At 40.6% G+C, this 12,726-nt stretch overlaps 1 protein-coding gene across 1 annotated transcript in view; it reads left to right on the forward strand.

Annotated features, from left to right (window-relative positions):
• Positions 1–12,726, forward strand: part of dclk2a (doublecortin-like kinase 2a) — a 49,615-nt gene that overhangs the window by 7,446 nt on the left and 29,443 nt on the right. Inside the window, 1 exon segment of the mRNA XM_078262800.1 lies at positions 1,186–1,523. Coding sequence (XP_078118926.1) covers positions 1,186–1,523 — 338 coding nt within the window.

The raw sequence follows: 12,726 nt of genomic DNA on the forward strand, positions 1-12,726 counted from the left end.
GCCACTGTAGGCCTAGCATAATTATAAATAATTATAAATAATAATAAAATATATATATATATATATATATATATATATATATAATATAAAAATGTACTTTATTTTCATTACAATAAATAAATCATCATAGATGGCATTCGAGCATATGCGTTGTGGATGTTTAAATTTGTGTTCTGATTTGTTTACTACGTCCCCGCTGTCAGACATAGGCTAATTGTTATATTTTCCACATGTGCCGGGTTTTGATACAGAAATGCATTTTTCATTTGCAATGGCAAGATTAGCCTAATAGCATATAATAGCAACAGATGTAACTATAGCCTGTATGTCTGAACGCATAGCTATCATGCTATCATCAACAGCTAATGGTAAAATAAAATCTATTAATGATTCCATGGTAAACCAGTTATTGCATAAGTTATGTTTTCCAGCTTCTTGTCATTTATTGTACATGCTACCTTATATTTACCAGTTGTTATTTTACCTAAATAAAATTGAGATATGTCATGGGATTGGTACCATATGGTTTAACCAAAATCTAAATGTAGCTATCAGCAATATTGGTTTGCATTAAGCTAGCCGTAAACCCCACTTTAGCTGCTAGTGTTAGCAAACGCTAGCTAGTCTGAGAACAGTCTGTTAACATGAATATTTGCAAGCCTCCAAGTTTGGTAGCAAATATATGCATGATTCCATGGTAAACCCCCAATTTGGCTGCTACATTCCCAGTGTTAGCAAACGCTAGCTAGTCTGTTAACATGAATATTTGCAAGCCTCCAAGCACAGACGTCACACTTTAAATCCTACCTGTTGCCTTTCACCATCCACTTATTTAACTGCTGTCGCATCCCTGGACATGCCATCTCATTTTCCCTCTTTTTTTCTATTTTTAGCCCCCTGCTTTATCCATCTTTTTCCATAGACGACAACTCACTACTCGTATGCTCGTACCTGCTCGCTCAGCGCTCCCCCCGCTGAACGGACCCCCCGCACTTTAACCATCGCTTTGGCACCCCCATGGTGCTGCGCCCCTATGTGCCGCATATAGTGTATACCCACTTTTTGCGCCACTGCATGTACATCCTGTGTGTGGTTTTCACAATATTTGATTTAATATTTTTTTAATATGTCTTAGATGGGGATATGGTTGGCAAGAGATAACTACCAACTTATTTCTTTTCCCAGGTGAGAGTTATGTGTGTGCCTCAAATGAACCCTTCCGACGTGTGGACTACAACAAGAATGTCAACCCCAACTGGTCGGTGGGCTGCAAGACTGGCACATCACGCTCCCTCTCCTCTCTCATCACGCTGAAGAACGAGGTGCAGCGTGAGTCCAAGGACTTCATCAAACCCAAACTAGTCACAGTCATCCGCAACGGTGTCAAACCCCGCAAGGCAGTACGGATACTGCTCAACAAGAAGACCGCACACTCCTTCGACCAGGTGCTCACTGACATCACAGATGCAATCAAGTTGGACTCTGGAGCTGTGAGGAGACTGTACACTTTAGAGGGCAAGCAGGTGAGTCTGTTATGATGCATGCATGTTGTAGCTTAAAGGACTGGATGATAATTGCAGCTCTGGTAATCACCCAGCAAACTCAAGTAAAACCAGCCAGTGAAACAAGGACGATATTCATTAACTCCCTTACTAAAATGACATAACATGACAGTTGGAGGGAGTTAGCTGTATTGTTTTCAGTGAGATGAGATTGTATAATGTGCATATGATAACCAGATGGAACAGCTAGGCTGAGCTTTTTAGGCAAAGGTTTTATCTCCAAAAAACTATGTGATTTATAGGCTTCAGCTGTGTCAGCAGTCTAAGTAATTACACCCCATTTAATCATCTATACATAATTACACGCCACGATTATTTCAACAAGACACTAATGAATACACTTAAGAGTCAGGCCTTTTGCCATATCCATCAATGTAGCTTCCTCCCTACCTCAGATCCCCCCCTTTATTAAGCCATTTGAGACTGTTTTTGCTATAATCCAATCCATCTGGGCACATATATACTAATATTTCTCTCTGAAATTATCATATGAGTGTCCCTGGTGTTTTGAGATGAGGTGAATTTGAACACATGGTGCCCCTGATCAAAAAGCTTGGCAAGAGCTTAAGTAAAGTTTAACTGAAGACATTAAACAGACCATAGGCTGGTGACAGGCTAAAGGTTTAAGGTTGTGTAAATGTCTGGCAGAACATTGAATACAACCATGAAGGACTTTGTCTAGATTAGTAAATAATAAAATGGATTAAGTTTGGGTCTTTTATTCAAATGAAAGAAAAAAGACTATTCAAGCTTAAATCAAAATAAAAGATTGCTCCCATATGTCAGGCAGCTGGCTTCAAATTAAAGAACTTCTGAATTGTTTTACCTTGGATGCAGCTAACTGTTACACATTTCACATCACATTTCTTGAAACTGTTCATGTAAGTAGACAAGGCCATGTCTCTTTGCTCTGCCTTGCTCCAAACACAGCTGTTAATTACTCAAATAATGTTGTGTTTATTCTAGGGCTGTCAGCATTAACGCATCATGCCTAACAGGCTACTATTTTGCCGTACTTCCTCGTAACACATCCTGCTGCTGCAGGAATAGCAACACGGATTTTGGTGCCTCATTCTGGTGCCACTGATATGTCTGTGTTTCTCTCTGATGCTCTGAAACAGACGTTACAGGCAACAGAAACATCGCTGCACGTGACGCTGGTTAATACTATACTCGACAGCAGCTAACATTAGCCTACCGCTAGCTAGTAGCTGGACTAACACTAAACGGTGTAAAGTGAGACTGTATTTCACTGTAGAGGATCAAACACCGGGATGCAGCTGCCATTGTCGGAAAAACACAGACGGTGCGTTCAATGAAACAGTAATTTACAGCCTCGTGGTGCATTCAAAGTTGTTAAATGCCCGTTTCCCATCTGGTGGTTGTTTTTGTCATTCAACAGCTATTTACTAGTGAAATAAGTTATTGTTATAGTGATTACATTATTATTATTAAACATTTAATTTTGACGATATGGCCTTAGCAATAAACAAGCCGTTCTTTAATGTTGCCAACTGTTTAGTACCCTTCTTTTTTTAGGTTCAGGCACCGTTAAGGCACCGGTACATTTTAAAAGTAACGCTTTGGCACCGGTATCCAAACCAAACAATACCCAACCCTAATATTGACTCTAGATTCAAATGTGTGACTAGATTAAATATATAATAAACTAATACAAATCTTAAAATCAAGTTCACAAAGCAACTTTCTTTGCATTCATTTGATTCCCAATAAAGATACACTGGTAAGAATTGCTTTCCATTGTTAATATGTACTTCAAAACAGTTCTGAAATGCAAAATAATAGAATTTTAATCATGTGATAAAACATTCAATTAATCGCGATTAACTATAGAAATTCAACGATTAATCGCGATTAAGAAAATGTAATTGTTTGACAGCCCTAGTTTATTCATAAAATCAAGAAAAAGTAATTTGCTGGAAGTAACTTTTTACAGTGGATACTTTATCAGCTGTATGGCTTCTATTTAAAAGCTAAGTATTGTTACATTTTTAATGGGATTGAACTGCTGTGTATTTTTTTTAATTGACTACTTCACAGATACAGGGATGTTGATAATTGATAAAATGCCCTTATTTTATTATTAAATGTCCAATATGTAATTGTTACAACCCCTCCCTTTTCTGCCTGCTGGTGGCTTCTCTGGCTTTCCTGGCATGAGCTGGCAATATGGGAGGGGTCGTTAGTTAATTAGTGGACACCTGGGAAGGCCTCAACCAAGACTTTGTACAAGTCATGTCTCATTGTTCTCTCTCTGCATTCCCCTCCACATCTCCTGGTTTGGGCTTGATCTCCTTTGCTGCAGTTGTCATTTGTCCACACATCTCTTACACACACACACACACACACCCCGCACACACTACTGATAACATTGATTCCACACCTGTTTTGATTCTTGTGGGGGCTCGTCTTAAAGTTTTAGGAGTAAATTAGGTTAAGTCTAATTTAGCCTAAATTATGAGTTGGCCTAGAGTAACTTTGTGTCAGTTGTTTTGAGGGGAAATCCAGGTTGTTAGTGCTAGTCAGCTTTGTTTAGTGGTAGTTTGTAGGAGCTATGTATTGATATCTTGGAGTTGTATATGTGATTGGGGCTTCAAGGTGGGACTAATCTGGAGTATTTTGAGTGTTTTGTGCAGGAGTACCTCTTCCCCTGTTAGGCTTGGCAGCGAGTACTCATATAGTACTCGTGGTGTTGCTTTAGGTGGCGACGAAGGTGGGTAGAGCTATTAGCTCGGGAGCATCTCCGTGGCTGTGAGAGAGTCGCCAGTTTTCTGGTTGTTTTTTTCACACCACTGGTTTAGAGTGCATAAGTACCCCACACCATCAACTGCACGAGGACTAGGAGTGAGTTAGTTAGCTAGCTTAAATGGTTGTGGTTAGTTAGGTAGAGGTGAGGCTCCTGTTTTTGGTGTTACTCCAGAGTAGGTTTTTCCCTATTTGTCCCAGTCAGGATTTGTTTAGCTGGTGAGAATGACTTCTCTCATAGATAATTTTGTTCAAGATCCTTCAGAGTCGGTGTTGGAGAAATGCACAAAAGAGCAGTTGTTGAAGATTGCACTATGGGGTTGAAATTGTGGATAAGAAGCTAAAGGAGAGTGTTAAAACTTGTTTAAAGGAGGGTTTGTTTGAGTTTGGGGTTTTGTGCGGACAGCCAGTAGTTAGTCTGGTTGCTAGCGTAGGGACGTTAACTTTTGAGCAGCAAAAGGAGTTGTTGGAGTTGCAACTTAAGCAGCAGGTGGAGTTAGAGATGTTAAGATTTGACAAGGAGATACAGCTTCATACCATGAAGCACACAATTGAGCGTACAAGGTTGGAGGTGCAACAGTATCAGCTACAGTTGGTGAAGGATGGTAAGCTATCAGACGTGTCAGGCACTGGTGCTCGTGAAGTTGGGGGCAGGAGTACTCAGTTTGACTTGGTTAATAATCTTCGCCTGCTTCCTAAGTTCAATGAGTTGGATCCGGACATGTTTTTTTCTCTGTTGAGATGCTAGGTATTGGCCAGATGCAGACAGAACTGTGTTGTTGCAGTGTGTTCTGACTGGTAAGGCGCAAATGGCCTACTCAGCTTTGAGTGTGGCCGATTGTTGGGACTATGAGACCGTAAAGTCTGCGGTGTTGAAAGTCTATGAACTTGTCCCTGAGGCTTCTCGTCAGCGGTTCCATTCTAGAGGTAAGCTTGACGATCAAACTTACATGGAATTTGTCCGTGACTTGGTAACATTTCAGCACAGGTGTACAGCATCTAAGGTTGACACTTTTGAGGATCTTTGCGATCTGCTTATCTTGGAGCAGCTAAAAGACTCAGTTCCTGGGAGTGTTGCTACATTTATTAATGAGCGTAAAGTATGGACACCCAGGGAGGCGGCTGTATTGGCGGATGAATATGTGTTGACCAACAAAAGTGTTTTTGGAAGTAATGTCGACGTTCGCCATGAGTTTGACCGTTATCATGGTCAGAAAAAGTCAATGCTAACAAGTGACGCACCCCCCAATAGGTATGGTGGGTGGGGCGTTCCAGTTGATTCTGACGCTTACAGGTACTGTCGGGAGAAGGGGCACTGGAGAAAGGATTGTCCACTGCTGAGAGGAAAGTTTTTTTTCTGGTCAGGTGAAGCCTGTTGTCATGGCTGTTTCAAGCATTACATCTGTGACCTCGAAGGCTGATTTTTCAGCCTTCATCTCGGAGGGGTTTGTCTCATTGGTGGGAAGCGCTGTGCAGGTTCCTATTACGATTTTAAGAGATACTGCTGCGTTAGATTCTTTTATTCTTGAGTCTGTGCTTCCATTTTCTTCCAAAACTGACACTGGTGGTTGTGTGATCTCTCTTGGTATGGGATGGTTCCATTCTCTGTTCCTTTACACTTGGTAACTCTTAGTTGTGGTCTTGTCCAAGGGGAGGTGTCAGTCGGTATCCGGCCTCAGTTGCCTGTTGAGGGTGTTCATATGATTTTGGGGAATGATTTGGCTGGGGATATGGGAAGTGTAGCCAGACAGCTAGCGTTTAAAATAGTTACTGCAGTCCAAATTCAAAATACTGGAGAGAGTAGTCTCCCCCGGCCCCTCCTCCCTAGCGTCAAGTTCACAGGGTTAGCCAGGTTGCGAACACTAAACCCAACATCCCACAATGTCAGTGTTAGGTTGATGCTAGTCTCGCATTGCCAGACATTACTCCATAAAAGCCTGTGCTCTCGCGGTGCTCTGTACCTGGCTGACAGTCACCTTTTATCAGCTAAACGTAACAACAATGACCTAAGAAAGACCGCGACCTTGCGGTCAACTGTACCCAGGTCACCGTCTGTCGGCTACGGCCGCTGAACAGAAACGGGGAAGAATTTCGACGGGGGAGATTTTCGGTACTACTACTTTCCAGACCCCGTTATACAGCTTGTCCATACACTGTATTACACATTATGGTTGCGTTGGCGATGGTAATGTTAGCCACAAGAATATTACATAACGTTGCATACATTGCAGAGCGACCTGTAGAGAACATAAGCTGTGTCCCAATCCACAGTTCAGGTTACTTTAAATTGCATGTTTCCATTATGAGGAAGTCAAAGTTGCGGTTTCTGTCATATGTCCCGTCACGATGGTTGTTAGCAGCCATGGCTCGCCCGGTCCTCCGGTAACGTTAGCCTTTAGCGTTTGTTAGCATGACGGCGTTAGCACCAGTTGGGATCACTTTACCAGCTGTGTCTCAATTTTTTTGCACAACATGAATGTTGAAATGACTAAAATTCCCATCCCTACTACGTTAGACGTGATAGAAATTAATGAAGCTCAACGCTTAACGTACCTGTTTAGGAAGAAATTAGCCAAGTCGGCGTCCTTTTGGGCTCTAAGCGGTCTCCATCCTTTAAATGCATCTCCAATATTTACCTGTGTTTTACCACGTCTCTGGTCATGCAACTGTTTAGAAAGATGCCAATTTTTGTTTAGGTTGGGTACAATTAATCTATCTCTGTTAATCAATTTGTTTCATATCTGATGACATATTGTGGTCATTTTTTGATTAAATACAGTAAATATATTACATATTGGACCTTTTAATAATCCCAATTGGGCTTTAGGGTTGGAGTGAAAAAGATTTCAAACCACTAAAAACTGAATTTACTGAGTAATAGTTAGGGTTGACATAAGGCTGTAACCACAAGGTGTAAGCAAGAACAATATTCTGTCATCAAATATTTAAAAACCTAAATCTGACAACCAAACCAGCTGATGCTTGCTTCCTGTGAGCGTTGAGCCATTTGTCTGGACAGACAGTCCAGACAAATGACTCATGGCAACAGTGATGCTTTTCACCTCTGACAGCCCAGCATACTTTCTGTCAAGCCAGCACTGTACAGGAGCACAGTTTCTAATGACTTGTTAGGATTATATAATAGTATGCATGACATTCCTGACTGGGATTGTGGCCAAAGGAGTGTTTGAACCCACAGGAACCAGTGCAACCTCAGTTCGTTGGTCTGTGTGACTGACTGCTGATAACGTTTAAAGTAAACTTATCTGTTTTCGTCTATCCTGTGTTTTTCTATCAAGGACTTAGGTTTCATCTGTGTTTTATAATAAACATGGTTGGGTGGGGAGACATGGTTTAACACACCTAAGATGGTAAATAATGTCTATGTTTAAAAACTTGGTACTGAAATAAATCATGGCCTAATAAATGCACCGCCCACAGCTGCACACATTGTTTCTTGTAAGAATCCAGTTAGATTCTAATATAATTCAGTCCCATATCTTTCACATAAACCCTTGATGTGTCTGTATTTTCATCTCTTAATAAATTCTAACTAGATCAGTTATGCAGACCAGCTGTTCATTCCAGGCATTTTACATTCTGGATTGCCACGAGGAGTGTTGCATTGGACTTTATGGGGTGCATTTAAGTACAGTAAGTTTGGTGCTTGTGATACATTTGTGATGTCTGTCCTGTCTTACTAGCTATTGAGTAAAAACCATGTTGAGAGTTGACAATTTGACTTCGTTTGAAGTGAGAAGAGGCTGGCTTGTAATTAGACCGATCGAGAGGGAACCCCCTTTTTTTAACTTTCTTTTGAGGGTTTTTCCTGGCCAGGCAGCTACAGTGTGCCAGACGGTGGCAGTTTGTTAAATGTAAAGTCTTTGGGAATTTAACTTCTTTTGAGTGGTAAAACCAAAATTGCATGTTCTAGTTTTTCAGCCGTCATTTAATCAGATTTGCTGAGTAAAACCCAAAACAAGCATACTTTTAAGCAATATAATGTTGAAAATATTCAGAATGTACAATTATTTTATTGCAATCTGTGTCATATAGCCTTCGCTTGAAAGTTACACTCACTCTTATATTCATGTCATTTTGGAGCAACGACCCAGCCAGACATTGGAAAGACAGTGAGTGTGTGTTCTTGCCATAATGTCTGATTCACTACTTTGAAAAAGGACTGTTTGCTTTAGACTCTCTTGGCCTCAACAGGACTGTCTCAGAATTGAGACAGTCTAATTTAAAGATTAACGCATTAAGCCTGTAATGTGACCCTGAGACCAGAGCTGGACACCTGACAATACCCTGTCCATGATAATAAGTCAATTCAGTTTGAAGTACGTAGGGGCTTTTGTTAACATAGGCTTAATCTTAGAAATTCCCAGTGCAAAAATAAATCTGACAACACAATCTTTATTTCTAAATACTGCCTACTTAGAGAATTGAGTGGAAAAGCATTAACTTTAATCTTTTTACTTTCCCCTGTCCTCTGCTCCCCTCTGCTTGTAGAGGAGGTAACACTCTCCCAGACCAAACATGTCTCAATAATAGCTTTACTCGTTTGGATCCCTCTATCATGGAGCCTCCCTACCTTGATAAGCCTCTTTTCACATGTGAAAAAACATGTGTGGCTAGACAAACTAATGGATGTTTCCCATATCATCGCAGCCCTGTAAAAATCATGTATTTTCAAAACTTTTCATGAGCTAAGAAAAGCTTTTCGAAACGTTTTCGTCGCTGTAACAATTTCTGTCAATCCGATGAGAATGATTTATTTAGCTTGACAATTAGGAGGCTTTTCCACCAAGTTACATTTGATTCATTGGACAGCAACAAAATTGCACCTTGACCTATAAATGTGTGTCCTTATCAGAGCCTGAATGATATGGGATTTCTGATACCGATACCGATTTTAGAGGTGAAAGATTCACAGTTTACCAGCTGGCTGATATAGTGAATTTTTGAGCTAGAATAAAAACAGGCCTTTTCGTGTATTATATAAAAAGTAGGGCTGTCAATCGATTAAAAAAATTAATCTAATTAATTAAATACTCTGTGATTAATTAATCTAAATTAATCGCATACATCATTTTTGCCCGGTGCCTTAACCGATACTTTTTAAGAAAGTTAAAAAGAAAAAACAGTCGGCAACATTAAAGAAGGCTTGTTTATTGCTAAGGCCATATGGTCAAAATTAAATGATTTAATAATAATGTAATAACTATAACAATAACTTATTTCACTAGTAAATTGCTGTTGAATGAGAAAAACAACCACCAGATGGGAAATGGGCCTTTAACAACAACTTTGAATGCACCACAAGGCTGTAGGTTACCAGTTTCATTGAACGCACCGTCTGTGTTTTTCCGACAACGGCAGCGGCACATTGCATCCCGGTGTTGAATCCTCTACAGTAAAATGCAGTCATACTTTACACCGTTTAGCGTTAGCTGTCAGTATTTTAACAGTGTTTAATCCAGCTACTAGCTAGCGGTAGGCTAACGTTAGCTGCTGCGATGTTTCTGTTTCCTGTAACGTCTGTTTCAGAGCATCAGAGAGAAGTGCAGACATATCAGTGGCGCTGAAATCCGCATTGCTATTCAGTCTGGTAGATGCAGGTCATGAAGGCACCTGTGCCATATTAGCACCGGATTTCGGTACCCAACCCTATTCAGGAAGAAGATTTTTATAAGTAAATGTTCCAATTAATGATCCAGGCAGCGCATTCTCGTCTCCCTCCTTCATTTTACAGTCGAATGGTGGCTAGAACGGCTCTGGGTCAAAGTTCAATATGGAATGGATTAATCTGCGTTATTTTTTTTAACGCGTTATTTTTTCTCAGACTAATTAATCGAAATTAACGCGTTATTTTGACAGCCCTAATAAAAAGTAAAGAAATAGGAAATATATTTAGATGTAATGTCATATGCATTCATAAATCAGGAAATCATGCTTAAAATACTATGTAGCGTGTTCTAAAAACACAAAATGCACACATGCTCCAAAAGCCTTCCAGCAGCAGCCTGCCATCTGCTCCTTCAAAATCAAATCACAGTCCCTGCTCCCCGTCCAGCAGCCCCCTCCCACTGATGCGCGCGCGCACACACACACACACACACACACACACACACACACACACACACACACACACACACAGTGTCACATACACTGAGAGGCCCCCCACTGAGGCCCTGGCCACCACCGGATAATTAGACCTATAAACTGGAAGGGAGGGTTAAAGTGCAGCTGTCAGGTGTGTGTGTTTGTGCATTCAGGGACGTGCATGTGTGAGTGAGCGTGCTTGCACAATACATCTCTGTCCACTCTCCCTCCTCGATTCAAAGATGCTCTTCAGACTGAATGTTAATTGTAGATCTTGGTTATCATGGCCAGCAGAATCAGCTGCTGCTTTTGAGAGAAACCCCTGTTTTACATCTCAAAGCTGACTTGGCAGGCAGAAAATAAGATTTCCCTACTTTGTATTGTCTAATCCAGTGTTTCTCAAATTGGGGTACTAGTACCCTTAGGGGTACTTTGGAGTACTGCAGGGGGTACGTGAGACTTGTTTATGCATAATTCCTAAAATATTTATACTTTAATAACGAATGAATTTAGTGATGGATTCTAAACATTTGAAATGTAGGCTAGCATTTAAGTGTTTTTCAGTTACAAGGTTGTTGTTTAGCCTAAACAGGTGCAGCATTGTACCTCTTTTTATAGGCTTTTATATCTACCCAAAGTGTTTTGCACTGTTTAGGGGGTACTTGGCTGAAAAATATTTCAAAGGGGTACATTATTGAAAAAAGTCTGAGAACCACTCTAATCAATGCATTCATTAATTTGGGGAACAGTTAGCGGTCCAGCACTTGCTAAATTGTCTTTTTTATGTAGAAATAATTTAAGAACTGATTCAAGGGAACTGTAGAAATGGTGACAAAGAGGAGAAGGCCCCTGTGATAAAGCAAAAGTGTAATATTGAATTGGAGAGAGAGACGTTCAAACCTCACCTCTGCACGGCTGGCCAATCATTACGTGAGGTGGGTATGAATGTCACATAGGCGCTTCAACCCCTCCACTACAGTAGATTATCCTGTGTGAGTACTGAACACCACCAATAAGCTGCAACTGACCTGGCTACACCTTGCTACATCAAGACTGCTATCAGCTCAGATTAGTTGACTGAGAAATGTGTTGGCAAAAGACGGAAGGCGGAAACAGCAGAAGAACAGGGTGAATTGTCCTTCTTATTACCCCGACTGTTTATCCCACTGTGCTGACACCCTTCAGTTACATGATCCATGCAAGTTTAGGAAATATGCATGACATGGAAAAGTGCAATTTGCCATTTTCAGTCCCCGTGACAGGCAGTCTGCGCTTATACCTCAGTGTGGCCTGTTTGTACATACCTCGCCATGCTTTTAAGCGCACGTTGCGAAACAAATACTCCTGAAGTGGGCGCAAAAGAGTTAGTACATCTGGCCCTGAGAATTTGAGTCAGGGACAGAAATTATGCAGCATTGACTACTGTATTATGCCAGGATCAGACTACACAATTGTTTTGTTTTTCACGACAGTCACTATGTCAGATTAGGCAGACATAGTGCCATAAATTATTGCTGTGTCTTGGCTGGAACAGTGGCAACACTACAAGTATGACACCGACCAGCTTTCTGTCATCAAGATCACGTGAAAGTTCATAGGTCGACGCTTTGGAGGAACGGCAGCCTCTCAAAAATTCACGAAAATCTTTTAAACTGACCGTTGTCGATCTGTAATGAAGACAGATTCAGCAACTGCATAGCCTAATTCTCGCATTAAAATGTTTTCAGAAACGCATTTCGGGGAACTATTTTCGGAAAATAAGAGATCATTTTTCATTATACCGGGATCAGAGGGGCTGAATTCGTGACATATCAAATCTAAAGTCTGCTCTATCAAGGTAATGTCCATGAACAGATAATGGAGGACAAACCATTGACTATTTGATGACATTTCTTGTTACACCAGTGCATTTGCAGAGAACTGGATACAGTCCAGGGTTGTATGTAGCCTTCAGCTCCCTGTGACCCAGACACATAACGGCCAGTCAGCGTGTGATACTGCTATTAAAACATTAGTGATCAATGTGGTACATAGCGATAAGCGGAAATCAAATTTTTGGATGAATAAATACTCAGGGTGGTGTTAGTGAATAATTGATTACTTTTGATCTGACATTCACAAAGGCTGAGGACAAAACATTATTTACAGTCTTGAATGCAAAAATTACACATAAAGCATTAAATGCATTTAAATGGAATGTATTATTCCTCAATAAAATGCTATTTCTAATAGTTATCCAATCTTGAAAAACCCTGCATTAGTTTATTTACTTTAATTTGTTTCCATTATATTT

The sequence above is a fragment of the Sander vitreus genome, chromosome 2 (assembly GCF_031162955.1).
Source record: "Sander vitreus isolate 19-12246 chromosome 2, sanVit1, whole genome shotgun sequence".
NCBI classification, from domain to species: Eukaryota; Metazoa; Chordata; class Actinopteri; order Perciformes; family Percidae; genus Sander; species Sander vitreus.